Genomic DNA, 15,435 nt, shown 5'->3' with positions numbered 1-15,435 from the left:
GGAGATCATATCCCCCCCTTATGTATTTATACATGGTGATCATATCCCCCCTTATGTATTTATACATGGAGATCATATCCCCCCTTATGTATTTATACATGGAGATCATATCCCCCCCTTATGTATTTATACATGGTGATCATATCCCCCCCCCCTTATGTATTTATACATGGAGATCATATCCCCCCTTATGTACAGTATTTATACATGGTGATCATATCCCCCCCTTATGTATTTATACATGGAGATCATATCCCCCCCTTATGTATTTATACATGGAGATCATATCCCCCCCTTATGTATTTATACATCGAGATCATATCCCCCCTTATGTATTTATACATGGTGATCATATCCCCCCTTATGTATTTATACATGGAGATCATATCCCCCCTTATGTATTTATACATGGTGATCATATCCCCCCTTATTTATACATGGTGATCATATCCCCCCTTATGTATTTATACATGGTGATCATATCCCCCCTTATGTATTTATACATGGAGATCATATCCCCCCTTATGTATTTATACATGGAGATCATATCCCCCCTTATGTATTTATACATGGTGATCATATCCCCCCTTATGTACAGTATTTATACATAAGTCCCTCTTCAGTGCTCCTGGCTCCTCCCTCCTGTCAAGTGCCCCCACAGGAAGCCGCTTGCTATGGGGGCACCTGAGCCGAGCTGCAGCTCTCTGTCTATTCAGACCCGGAGCTGCTGTTTGGCCCTGCCCCCTTTCTCTCCTGGTTGGCTAACTAACAGTTCTCCTCCCCCTAGTATGTATGATGGATGCATATTCTTAGCCCCCAAGTGCAGAACTTTACATTTATCAACATTAAACCTCATTTGCCCCATAGTTGCCCAATGAAACATTGCATTGAGGTTGGATTGTAAGTTGGAGACATCCTGTAAGGAAATTATTCCACTGCACCAGGCAGCTGCTGCTGGGCAAAGTGAGGTAGGGGTACGTCACTCGCTCAGCCACCTGTCATTCTCCCTGGTGTAACTGCAGAGACTATACGATCCTGCTATGTAGGATCGTATGTCTCTGTGGTTACATCACTAGCCACGCCCCTTTACAGTTAGAATCACGCCCCTAGGGATACATTTAACCCACTGATCATCAATAAAGTTAACCCCTTCCCTGCCAGTGTCATTTTTACAGTAGGAGGGTAGTTAGTGTTAAGCACCAACCGTCCAGCACAAATGAAAAAGTTGAGACTAAATCTATCCAAATGATCCACAATAAATGGAAAACAAAAGGAATGGGAACCTGAAAACACGCAAGGAATAAATGAAATGATATAATAATATATAATAGCCGTGCTCTCCAATAAATTAAAAATCACATAAATAAAAACCCCTTGTTATACACATAACAATACAATTGATGATAGTGAGTGATTATAATAATACCTGTGCACAAAATAATCAAATTATCTCTATGTGCCACCATACAAACTATATGCAAATAATATGACACAATAGGTATGATTGTAAACAAATCAGATAATAAATAGACAGCGATACATCAATACAATATGTGATTAGTGCAAAATAAATGTGCAAAGTATAGTCCCAACAGCAATGGGCCACAAAGCAGTCCAATAAGCACCATCCAAAGTTTGGAATATCAGAGGGATCCTAATGCCCCATACACACGTGCAGATTATCTGCAGACTTACCAAAACCATATAATATGAGGTCAAACCTAAACACTTTCAATTTGTATGCAATCCGGCAGGCCCTTGCACTACATAGAAAAGGTAAGTCTGCAGATAATCTGCACGTGTGTATGGGGCATAATTTAGCTTCTTGTGATATAAACACCTCCCCCATACACATTGACCACCCGGTGAGTCAAACTTCTTACCAGAAATGGTAGACCCTCAAATTATAGGGGGTCAATGAGAGCCTTTATACAAGACAGGGTAGGGTAGATATCCACTGAGTGCTTCCAACCAGGGATGAAACGTCCTCCTTAGAATCTTAATACCAGGATGCTTGGATTGGTCCAAAATGTCAGAAGAAGCCACCTAAAGCTTTGATGTTGGTCTTTGTATGAGTTGGGGTAGTTAGCCCACACACAGGTGGGAATCCAAGTCTCCCAGCATCTAAGGTCTGAAGGAGCACAGACCTGGAGATTAATTAAGTCAGCCTCAGGAATTTTAGCTTGGAGGCAATCAGACACCTGTGTGTGGGCTAACTACCCCTACCCTACAAAGACCAACATCAAATCTTTAGGTGGCTTCTTCTGACATTTCGGACCAATCCAAGCATCCTGGTATTAAGATTCTAAGGAGGACGTTTCATCCCTGGCTGGAAGCACTCAGTGGATATCTACCCTACCCTGTCTTGTATAAAGGCTCTCATTGACCCCCTATAATTTGAGGGTCTACCATTTCTGGTAAGAAGTTTGACTCACCAGGTGGTCAATGTGTATGGTGGAGGTGTTTATATCACAAGAAGCTAAATTAGGATCCCTCTGATATTCCAAACTTTGGATGGTGCTTTGTGGCCCATTAAAGAGGTTGTAAACTCAGTTACATTTTTTTTTTTTTTTACAAGCTGAAAGAGAAACACATAATGAGCTAGTATGCATCGCATACTAGCTCATTATGAAATACTTACCTTAGAACGAGTCCCCCGCCGTGCCGCCCGCTTACCTGTATGACGGGCGACATGTCCAGTCGCCCGTCTTCTGGGATCGCAGCATCCGGCCATCTGATTGGCCGGAGCCGCGGTGACGTCACTCCCGCGCACGCGCGCGGGAGCCGACAGTCACGGCACGGGGCTCTGAAGGAACGGCACCAGCGGCCGTTCCTTCAGAGCGCATGCGCCAGTGACGTCACTGGCTGCATGTAAGGTAAATATCTCCTAAACGGTGCATGTTTGGGAGATATTTACAGTACCTATAGGTAAGTCTTATCATAGGATCATCTATAGGGGGGAGTCTTATCATAGGATCATCTATAGGTAAGTCTTATCATAGGATCATCTATGGGTAAGTCTTATCATAGGATCATCTATAGGTAAGTCTTATCATAGGATCATCTATAGGTAAGTCTTATCATAGGATCATCTATAGGTAAGTCTTATCATAGGATCACCTATAGGTAAGTCTTATCATAGGATCATCTATAGGTAAGCCTTATCATAGGATCATCTATAGGTAAGTCTTATCATAGGATCATCTATAGGGGGGAGTCTTATCATAGGATCATCTATAGGTAAGTCTTATCATAGGATCACCTATAGGTAAGTCTTATCATAGGATCATCTATAGGTAAGTCTTATCATAGGATCACCTATAGGTAAGTCTTATCATAGGATCACCTATAGGGGGGGCCTTATCATAGGATCATCTATAGGTAAGCCTTATCATAGGATCATCTATAGGTAAGTCTTATCATAGGATCATCTATAGGTAAGCCTTATCATAGGATCATCTATAGGTAAGTCTTATCATAGGATCACCTATAGGGGGGAGTCTTATCATAGGATCATCTATAGGTAAGTCTTATCATAGGATCACCTATAGGTAAGCCTTATCATAGGATCATCTATAGGTAAGTCTTATCATAGGATCACCTATAGGTAAGTCTTATCATAGGATCATCTATAGGTAAGTCTTATCATAGGATCACCTATAGGTAAGTCTTATCATAGGATCATCTATAGGTAAGTCTTATCATAGGATCATCTATAGGTAAGTCTTATCATAGGATCATCTATAGGTAAGTCTTATCATAGGATCACCTATAGGGGGGAGTCTTATCATAGGATCACCTATAGGGGGGAGTCTTATCATAGGATCACCTATAGGTAAGTCTTATCATAGGATCACCTATAGGGGGGAGTCTTATCATAGGATCATCTATAGGTAAGTCTTATCATAGGATCATCTATGGGTAAGTCTTATCATAGGATCATCTATAGGTAAGTCTTATCATAGGATCATCTATAGGTAAGCCTTATCATAGGATCATCTATAGGTAAGTCTTATCATAGGATCATCTATAGGTAAGTCTTATCATAGGATCATCTATAGGTAAGCCTTATCATAGGATCACCTATAGGTAAGTCTTATCATAGGATCATCTATAGGTGGAAGTGTCAGAGGAGGGTTTACTTCCTCAAACATTGCTGTTGGGACTATACTTTGCACATTTATTTTGCACTAATCACATATTGTATTGATGTATCGCTGTCTATTTATTATCTGATTTGTTTACAATCATACCTATTGTGTCATATTATTTGCATATAGTTTGTATGGTGGCACATAGAGATAATTTGATTATTTTGTGCACAGGTATTATTATAATCACTCACTATCATCAATTGTATTGTTCTGTGTATAACAAGGGGTTTTTATTTATGTGATTTTTAATTTATTGGAGAGCACGGCTATTATATATTATTATATAATTTCATTTATTCATTTTTACAGTGACAGTGCATATTTTTAGCACTGATTACTGTAGTAATGTCACTGGTACTCCCAAAAGTGTCAAAAATGTCAGTTAGGGGTCCGATCTGTCCGCCACAATGTCGCAGTCCCGCAAAAAAAATCACAGATCGCCTCCATTACTTGTTAAAAAAGAAAAACAATAAAAATGACATAAATCTTTCCCGTAGTTTGTAAACGCAATAACTTTTGCATAAACCAATCAAAATCCGCTTATTGCAATTTTTTTTTTACCAAACATATGTAGCAGAAAACAAATTGGCCTAAAATGTTAAATTTTGATTTTTACTTTTTTTTTTTTTTGAGAATTTCATATAAAAAAATGTGAAAAATAATGTTATTTTTTCAAAATTGTCGCTATTTTTTTGTTAATAGCGCAAAAAATAAAAACTGCACAGGTGATCAAATACCACCAAAAGAAAGCTCTGTTTGTGGGAAAAAAAGGACGTAAATTTTGTTTGGGTACAGCGTCGCACGACCGCGCAATTGTCCGTTAAAGTCACACAGTGCCGAATCACAAAATAGGGCCTGGTCATTGAGCAGCCAAATCCTCCGGGGCTTAAGTGGTTAAAGACCTACTCATCGTCTTCTCTCATTCCCCACTGCTGGCTTTTTTCAGCTGAGATTTCTGCCTGATTTGCACTTTGTTGGAGTCCAGCGATGTCAGCACCACAGCAATGTTTCCATCAGCTATCAGATGCTGCCACGGCCATTGCCTGTAAGGGAACCCGGCAATGAAGCCTTGCGGCTTCGCGGTCACGCCTCTACTGCACATGCGTGAAGCGCGCTGCACTCCCTTACTGGTCCCCTTCTGTTTTTTGAGGTGGATTGAATTGGAAAAAGGCGGTTGTAAAAGGACACAAGTCCGTTTACATCTGTCGGTCTATAGAGGTGAATAGAGGGTTCAATTGGGTCCATCCGAAAAACAGATGGGCGGACCCAATTAGACTGATCGTGTGAAAGGGGCCTAAGGCTGGCCATACATGTTCAACTTTTGTTGTACAATTTTCTGTTAGATTTACTACAAACCACATAATGAGGTCAAAGCTAAACCACACTTTCACTTGTATCTAATTAGGCAGGTCTTTGTACTACATAGTTGAAGGTAAATTTCAAGAAAATTGTTCAGAAAATTGTATCGTGTATGGCCAGCCTAAGGCTGCTTTCACACGGATGCACTGTCATTTACCTGCACCTCAACTGACCTCAATCTTCACTTCTTCCTCAGGATTCCTGCAGGTATCGCTGGCTGCTGCTGTCCCCCAGGCGGGTATGGCTGGTGGCTGCTGCTGACTGTCCTATAGGGCTGGTACTGCTGGTGGGTACTGCTTGTGGGTACTGCTGGCTGGTACTGCTGGCTGGTATTGCTGGTGGGTACTGCTGGCTGGTACTGCTTGTGGGTACTGCTGGCTGGTACTGCTGGTGGGTACTGCTGGCTGGTACTGCTGGTGGGTACTGCTGGTCGGTACTGCTGGCTGGTAATGCTGGTGGGTACTGCTGGCTGGTACTGCTGGCTGGTATTGCTGGTGGGTACTGCTGGCTGGTACTGCTGGTGGGTACTGCTGGCTGGTACTGCTGGTGGGTACTGCTGGTCGGTACTGCTGGCTGGTACTGCTGGTGGGTACTGCTGGTGGGTACTGCTGGCTGGTACTGCTGGCTGGTATTGCTGGCGGGTACTGCTGGTGGGTACTGCTGGCTGGTACTGCTGGCTGGTATTGCTGGCTGGTACTGCTGGCTGGTACTGCTGGTGGGTACTGCTGGCTGGTACTGCTGGCTGGTACTGCTGGCTGGTATTGCTGGCTGGTACTGCTGGCTGGTACTGCTGGTGGGTACTGCTGGCTGGTACTGCTGGTGGGTACTGCTGGTCGGTACTGCTGGCTGGTACTGCTGGTCGGTACTGCTGGCTGGTACTGCTGGTGGGTTGCACTAGCAGGTACTGCTGGCGGGTTCTGCTGGCTATTACTGCTAGTGGGTTCTGCTGGCTGGTATTGCTTGTGGGTTCTGCTGGTGGTTATTGGCGGCTGGTTCCCGACCCACCATTCCTGAGCATCAGCGTGATAGGAGCCACGTTCGAGGAAGCATGCGGTTGCAGTAGAGAGCAGAGCAGATGCTTCCTGTATCGCTCCTGTCACAGGTGGAGGCGGAGTAAATTTGGAAGCTGGAGCTATACTGGAAGCATCCTTCCTCTAGTGCTGGCTCCATTCCTCACAGTTCACACTGACGCTTGGGAACCCCCAATCTGGGCTTACTGACCCGCCTTTCCAGAGCAGGGGAGTCAGTAATATTTTTCTCGGGGGGGAGCAATTGCCCTCCCCCTGGATCCACCCCTGACCACCACTAGAGTGCCAGTTCTTTATCATATAAGGGGTTCCCATTTATATGGATATTCTGTCTTGATTGGTTTATTCATCAATGACCTAATTGTCGATTCAGTGCTAAGCTGTGGCCAAATAAGGCCTTTATCACCTTGTCCACCGTATTTCACAGCACATAGAACATTACCAGCTGCACTGGATACATCATTCGATCCGCACATTAAGCGGCTCGTTTTTTAAGTAGGCTGTCCGGTTTCTCCCACCACACCGGGCAACAATCCCCATTGTAACATTTGTATGTTGTTTTTATGTTTTGTTGTTTAGTTATTGGAAGGTGTTGGAATTTTATTCCACGTGAACCTGAATGAGTTTTCATTCATCAACATCATAAGTATATCCATTGAATAACGGGGTTGTTTCTCCACGCTTTGACCTTTGACCTCTCTTTTTGGTCTTGCTGAACCCCGGGTGTTTTTTTAGGCCAGATTGTCCTTCGTCCTTCCATCTGTAATTCTCATTGTAGAAAACGGCAAACGAATGGACATCATTGGATTTTGTTCTTCATTGTTTTGAGCTGATAATTCAGGTTTTGTCATTCATTGGATAAGTACTGTACCCCATTTTTACCATGTACCCCTAAGGGAACTGGGGTGGTAATATTAGGGGTTCTTCTTTGCCAAACAATGTTTCACCATCAATATTCTACTCTATGGTCCTCGGTTTTAAAATCTCTGTTTGCGTGTCAGGTCACGCGTGTATACACGCACACAAAAAATGTTTCATTGCATTTTGTGTTAATAAAGTGATTTTTTTTCTTTTTTTGAATACTTATTGACCCCATTTTTGGACCATTAGATAATTAATTATTGGCCGTTTAAAGTCCCCTTTCAGAGGCGCCTTTCCCTCTTTCCAACGAGTTTTCATTACTTTTTTTGCATACTACATTGTGTGGATAACTTTACCGCCTATGTTTTACAGTCTGTGCTATACAGCGGCCTTATTTCTAGCATCCTTATTAGGAATATATGTCACCTAACGAGTCAGTGAGTATCTCAATCCCTTAACTACTAGGTGATCTTCACCCTTCTTTTTCAGTTAGGAATCATTAACCACTACTCCCTGATTTCTATCTTCTATCCATTTACAAACTGATCTTTCCAAGCCTGGAAACGCTATGACATTTTTTATTTTGCCCGGGGTACCACTTTAAATGGACAGGGGGCGGGGCTTAGTCAGGTCACAGATGGTGACACATCTGTGGAGCAATGCGCTGCAACATACGGCGCTTTTTCTTTTTGGGTTTGGAACCACTTTTACCACGCCCACTTCACACAAGCCACACCTACTTTTCCCCTTGGATGTGTCCAGCGTTTATGTCTCAGACAGTTGGAGTTGGCACGTGGGTGGAGTCTTCAAAAATATTTACGATTATCATCCAATCAGGTGCAGATGTAATATGTAAACAGGAATGTGCATTTCACATGATTGGAAAACGGCGGAGAATAATCACACAATTTATTACATCCACCCCAGTGATCCTGGAATCAGAGATCCCCTTTAATCCAATGGCAGCCCCCCCCCCTTTGTGATCCTGGAATCAGAGATCCCCTTTAATCCACTATATCACCCCTCCCCCCCCCAGTGATCCTGGATTCAGAGATACCCTTTAATCCAATTTCACCCCCCCCCCAGTGATCCTGGAATCAGAGATACCCTTTAATCCAATATCAACCCCCCCCCAGTGATCCTGGAATCAGAGATCCCCTTTAATCCAATATCAATCCTCCCCCCCCAGTGATCCTGGAGTCAGAGATGCCCTTTAATCCAATGTCACCCCCCCCCCCTCAGTGATCCTGGAATCAGATATCCCCTTTAATCCAATATCAACCCTCCCCCCCCAGTGATCCTGGAATCAGAGATCCCCTTTAATCCAATGTCACCCCCCCAGTAATCCTGGAATCAGAGATACCCTTTAATCCAATATCAACCCTCCCCCCCCCAGTGATCCTGGAGTCAGAGATGCCCTTTAATCCAATGTCACCCCCCCCCCCCTCAGTGATCCTGGAATCAGATATCCCCTTTAATCCAATATCAACCCCCCCCCAGTGATCTTGGAATCAGAGATCCCCTTTAACCTGATGTCACCCCTGCCCCAGGTGATCCTGGAGTCAGAGATCCCCTTTAATCCAATGACACCCCCTCCCACCCAGTGATCCTGGAGTCAGGGATCTCCTTTAATCCGATGTCACCCCTACCCATGGATCCTGGAGTTAGAGATCCCCTTTATTATTATATCACCCCCTCCCCCCAGTGATCCTGGAATCAGAGATCCCCTTTAATCCAATGTCACCCTCCCCCCCCCAGTGATTCTGGAATCATAGATCCCCTTTAACCTGATGTCACCCCTGCCCCCCCCCAGGTGATCCTGGAGTCAGAGATCCCCTTTAATTCTGATGTCACCCCCTCCCCCCAGTGATCCTGGAGTCTGAAATCCCCTTTAATCCGATATCACCCCTCCCCCCCAGTGATCCTGGAGTAAGAGATTCCCTTTGAGATGATGTCACCCCCCAGTACAGGAGGTTACAGAGCTTACACTGAATTCAAAGTGTCCTTCACATGTCTTCTCCTCTGCGTTGTACAGACACATCGAGCTGTAAAATCCATGAAAAGGAATAAAATTTATGGCAAAGAGTACAATGGAGACACCGGCGAGGATCGCAGTGATTGTGTTCATCACCAGACTGGACCTCACCTGCAATGACATCAGAGAGAACATCCGTCACTGCAATGACATCAGAGAACATCCGTTACTACAATGACATCAGAGAACATCCGTCACTACAATGACATCAGAGAACATCCGTCACTACAATGACATCAGAGAACATCCGTCACTGCAATGACATCAGAGAACATTCGTCACTACAATGACATCAGAGAACATCCGTCACTGCAATGACATCAGAGAACATCCGTCACTGCAATGACATCAGAGAACATCCGTCACTGCAATGACATCAGAGAACATCTGTCACTGCAATGACATCACACAACATCCGTCACTACAGTGACATCAGAAAACATCAGTCACTGCAATCACATCCGAGAATATTCGTCACTGCAATGACATCAGAGGACATCTGTCACTGCAATGACATCAGAGAACATCCGTCACTGCAATGACATCACACAACAGCCGTCACTGCAATGACATCAGAGAACATCCGTCACTGCAATGACGTCACACAACATCCGTCACTACAATGACATCAGAGAACATTCGTCACTGCAATGACATCACACAACACCCGTCACTGCAATGACGTCACACAACATCTGTCACTGCAATGACGTCACACAACATCCGTCACTGCAATGACATCAGAGAACATCCGTCACTGCAATGACATCAGAGAACATCCGTCACTGCAATGACATCAGAGAACATCCGTCACTGCAATGACATCACACAACACCCGTCACTGCAATGACGTCACACAACATCCGTCACTGCAATGACGTCACACAACATCCGTCACTACAATGACATCAGAGAACATCCGTCACTGCAATGACATCACACAACACCCGTCACTGCAATGACATCAGAGAACATCCGTCACTGCAATGACTTCACACAACATCCGTCACTACAATGACGTCACACAACATCCGTCACTACAATGACATCAGAGAACATCCCTCACTGCAATGACATCACACAACATCTGTCACTGCAATAACGTCACACAACATCCGTCACTACAATGACATCAGAGAACATCCATCACTGCAATGACATCAGAGAACATCCGTCACTGCAATGACATCAGAGAACATCCGTCACTGCAATGACATCACACAACATCCATCATACACAGCAATTCAAGGTCCAATTGCTCTGTCCCTCCCCCCTAGAGGAGATTTCCTTCCACTTCCTGTTCTGTCACACTCTTGTGTCACCTGGTTAGAAAGTGAGAGAAAATGATGACATTGACACATGACATTCTTCACTATACAGGATGATGTACATTATTAGAAGGATCTCCCCTCACTTCCCGTTCTGTGACACCATATACTTAGACAAGAAGCTGGGAGACCTTCACTCACTTCCCGTTCTGTGACACCATATATACATAGTGGGGAACATACTGTAGTGATTTGATCCCTGCAGATTGTGTTAAGTTTGCCTGCTTACAAAGAAATGGCGGGTGTATAATTTTTATCATAGGTGTATTTTATATGATAGAGACAGAATATCAACCAAAAATCCAGAAAAATCACATGATACAAATGTTATAAATGGAGTTGCAGTTCAAGGAGTAAAATAAGTATTTGATCCCCTTAGTAGTTGGTGGAGAAACCCTTGTTGGGAGCACAGAGGTCAGACATTTCTTGTAGATGGAAGCACAGAGGTCAGACGTTTCTTGTAGTTGGAAGCACAGAGGTCAGACGTTTCTTGTAGTTGGGAAGCACAGAGGTCAGACGTTTCTTGTAGTTGGAAGCACAGAGGTCAGACGTTTCTTGTAGATGGGAGCACAGAGGTCAGACGTTTCTTGTAGTTGGGAGCACAGAGGTCAGACGTTTCTTGTAGTTGGGAGCACAGAGGTCAGACGTTTCTTGTAGTTGGAAGCACAGAGGTCAGACGTTTCTTGTAGTTGGGAGCACAGAGGTCAGACGTTTCTTGTAGATGGAAGCACAGAGGTCAGACGTTTCTTGTAGTTGGGAGCACAGAGGTCAGACGTTTCTTGTAGATGGAAGCACAGAGGTCAGACGTTTCTTGTAGTTGGAAGCACAGAGGTCAGACGTTTCTTGTAGATGGGAGCACAGAGGTCAGAGGTTTCTTGTAGTTGGAAGCACAGAGGTCAGACGTTTCTTGTAGGTGGAAGCACAGAGGTCAGACGTTTCTTGTAGATGGAAGCACAGAGGTCAGACGTTTCTTGTAGATGGAAGCACAGAGGTCAGACGTTTCTTGTAGTTGGAAGCACAGAGGTCAGATGTTTCTTGTAGATGGGAGCACAGAGGTCAGACGTTTCTTGTAGATTGAAGCACAGAGGTCAGACGTTTCTTGTAGATGGAAGCACAGAGGTCAGACGTTTCTTGTAGATGGAAGCACAGAGGTCAGATGTTTCTTGTAGATGGAAGCACAGAGGTCAGACGTTTCCTGTAGTTGGGAAGCACAGAGGTCAGACGTTTCTTGTAGATGGGAGCACAGAGGTCAGACGTTTCTTGTAGATTGAAGCACAGAGGTCAGACGTTTCTTGTAGATGGAAGCACAGAGGTCAGACGTTTCTTGTAGTTGGAAGCACAGAGGTCAGACGTTTCCTGTAGTTGGGAAGCACAGAGGTCAGACGTTTCCTGTAGTTGGGAAGCACAGAGGTCAGACGTTTCCTGTAGATGGAAGCACAGAGGTCAGACGTTTCTTGTAGATGGAAGCACAGAGGTCAGACGTTTCTTGTAGATGGAAGCACAGAGGTCAGACGTTTCTTGTAGTTGGGAGCACAGAGGTCAGACGTTTCTTGTAGATGGAAGCACAGAGGTCAGACGTTTCTTGTAGTTGGGAGCACAGAGGTCAGACGTTTCTTGTAGTTGGGAGCACAGAGGTCAGACGTTTCTTGTAGATTAAAGCACAGAGGTCAGACGTTTCTTGTAGTTGGGAGCACAGAGGTCAGACGTTTCTTGTAGTTGGGAAGCACAGAGGTCAGACGTTTTCTGTAGATGGAAGCACAGAGGTCAGACGTTTCTTGTAGATGGAAGCACAGAGGTCAGACATTTCTTGTAGATGGGAAGCACAGAGGTCAGACGTTTCTTGTAGATGGAAGCACAGAGGTCAGACGTTTCTTGTAGTTGGGAAGCACAGAGGTCAGACGTTTCTTGTAGTTGGGAGCACAGAGGTCAGACGTTTCTTGTAATTGGGAAGCACAGAGGTCAGACGTTTTCTGTAGATGGAAGCACAGAGGTCAGACGTTTCTTGTAGATGGAAGCACAGAGGTCAGACGTTTTCTGTAGATGGAAGCACAGAGGTCAGACGTTTCTTGTAGATGGAAGCACAGAGGTCAGACATTTCTTGTAGATGGGAAGCACAGAGGTCAGACGTTTCTTGTAGATGGAAGCACAGAGGTCAGACGTTTCTTGTAGATGGAAGCACAGAGGTCAGACGTTTCTTGTAGTTGGAAGCACAGAGGTCAGACGTTTCTTGTAGTTGGAAGCACAGAGGTCAGACGTTTCTTGTAGATGGAAGCACAGAGGTCAGACGTTTCTTGTAGATGGGAGCACAGAGGTCAGATGTTTCTTGTAGTTGGGAGCACAGAGGTCAGACGTTTCTTGTAGTTGGGAAGCACAGAGGTCAGACGTTTCTTGTAGTTGGAAGCACAGAGGTCAGACGTTTCTTGTAGATGGAAGCACAGAGGTCAGACGTTTCTTGTAGTTGGAAGCACAGAGGTCAGACGTTTCTTGTAGTTGGAAGCACAGAGGTCAGACGTTTCTTGTAGATGGAAGCACAGAGGTCAGACGTTTCTTGTAGATGGGAGCACAGAGGTCAGATGTTTCTTGTAGTTGGGAGCACAGAGGTCAGACGTTTCTTGTAGTTGGGAAGCACAGAGGTCAGACGTTTCTTGTAGTTGGAAGCACAGAGGTCAGACGTTTCTTGTAGTTGGGAAGCACAGAGGTCAGACATTTCTTGTAGTTGGGAAGCACAGAGGTCAGATGTTTCTTGTAGATGGAAGCACAGAGGTCAGACGTTTCTTGTAGAGGGAAGCACAGAGGTCAGACGTTTCCTGTAGATGGAAGCACAGAGGTCAGACGTTTCTTGTAGATGGAAGCACAGAGGTCAGACGTTTCTTGTAGTTGGAAGCACAGAGGTCAGACGTTTCTTGTAGTTAGGAAGCACAGAGGTCAGACGTTTCTTGTAGATGGAAGCACAGAGGTCAGACGTTTCTTGTAGAGGGAAGCACAGAGGTCAGACGTTTCCTGTAGATGGAAGCACAGAGGTCAGACGTTTCTTGTAGATGGAAGCACAGAGGTCAGACGTTTCTTGTAGTTGGGAAGCACAGAGGTCAGACGTTTCTTGTAGATGGAAGCACAGAGGTCAGACGTTTCTTGTAGAGGGAAGCACAGAGGTCAGACGTTTCCTGTAGATGGAAGCACAGAGGTCAGACGTTTCTTGTAGATGGAAGCACAGAGGTCAGACGTTTCTTGTAGTTGGGAAGCACAGAGGTCAGACGTTTCTTGTAGATGGAAGCACAGAGGTCAGACGTTTCTTGTAGATGGAAGCACAGAGGTCAGACGTTTCTTGTAGATGGAAGCACAGAGGTCAGACGTTTCTTGTAGTTGGGAGCACAGAGGTCAGACGTTTCTTGTAGTTGGGAGCACAGAGGTCAGACATTTCTTGTAGTTGGGAGCACAGAGGTCAGACGTTTCTTGTAGTTGGGAGCACAGAGGTCAGACGTTTCTTGTAGATGGAAGCACAGAGGTCAGACGTTTCTTGTAGATGGAAGCACAGAGGTCAGACGTTTCTTGTAGTTGGAAGCACAGAGGTCAGACGTTTCTTGTAGTTGGAAGCACAGAGGTCAGACGTTTCTTGTAGATGGAAGCACAGAGGTCAGACGTTTCTTGTAGATGGGAGCACAGAGGTCAGATGTTTCTTGTAGGTGGGAGCACAGAGGTCAGACGTTTCTTGTAGTTGGGAAGCACAGAGGTCAGACGTTTCTTGTAGATGGAAGCACAGAGGTCAGACGTTTCTTGTAGTTGGAAGCACAGAGGTCAGACGTTTCTTGTAGATGGAAGCACAGAGGTCAGACATTTCTTGTAGTTGGGAAGCACAGAGGTCAGATGTTTCTTGTAGATGGAAGCACAGAGGTCAGACGTTTCTTGTAGAGGGAAGCACAGAGGTCAGACGTTTCCTGTAGATGGAAGCACAGAGGTCAGACGTTTCTTGTAGATGGAAGCACAGAGGTCAGACGTTTCTTGTAGTTGGAAGCACAGAGGTCAGACGTTTCTTGTAGTTGGGAAGCACAGAGGTCAGACGTTTCTTGTAGATGGAAGCACAGAGGTCAGACGTTTCTTGTAGAGGGAAGCACAGAGGTCAGACGTTTCCTGTAGATGGAAGCACAGAGGTCAGACGTTTCTTGTAGATGGAAGCACAGAGGTCAGACGTTTCTTGTAGTTGGGAAGCACAGAGGTCAGACGTTTCTTGTAGATGGAAGCACAGAGGTCAGACGTTTCTTGTAGAGGGAAGCACAGAGGTCAGACGTTTCCTGTAGATGGAAGCACAGAGGTCAGACGTTTCTTGTAGATGGAAGCACAGAGGTCAGACGTTTCTTGTAGTTGGGAAGCACAGAGGTCAGACGTTTCTTGTAGATGGAAGCACAGAGGTCAGACGTTTCTTGTAGATGGAAGCACAGAGGTCAGACGTTTCTTGTAGATGGAAGCACAGAGGTCAGACGTTTCTTGTAGTTGGGAGCACAGAGGTCAGACGTTTCTTGTAGTTGGAAGCACAGAGGTCAGACGTTTCTTGTAGATGGAAGCACAGAGGTCAGACGTTTTCTGTAGATGGAAGCACAGAGGTCAGACGTTTCTTGTAGTTGGGAAGCACAGAGGTCAGACGTTTCTTGTAGATGGAAGCACAGAGGTCAGAGGTT

At 44.9% G+C, this 15,435-nt stretch overlaps 1 protein-coding gene across 2 annotated transcripts in view; it reads right to left on the bottom strand.

The window, feature by feature from the left end:
- Positions 1-15,435, bottom strand: part of LOC309567778 (membrane-spanning 4-domains subfamily A member 4A-like) — a 99,804-nt gene that overhangs the window by 13,346 nt on the left and 71,023 nt on the right. For both annotated transcript variants that reach the window (XM_082273227.1, XM_082273228.1), the window contains exon 5: positions 9,390-9,548. In XM_082273227.1, coding sequence (XP_082129353.1) covers positions 9,390-9,548 — 159 coding nt within the window. The remainder of the gene's footprint in view (positions 1-9,389; positions 9,549-15,435) is intronic.

The sequence above is a fragment of the Pelophylax lessonae genome, assembly GCF_965119305.1.
Source record: "Pelophylax lessonae genome assembly, chromosome: 12".
Taxonomy (NCBI): Eukaryota; Metazoa; Chordata; class Amphibia; order Anura; family Ranidae; genus Pelophylax; species Pelophylax lessonae.
Note: the sequence above shows the minus strand (reverse complement) of the source record. Positions and strands in the feature narration are given on the sequence as shown.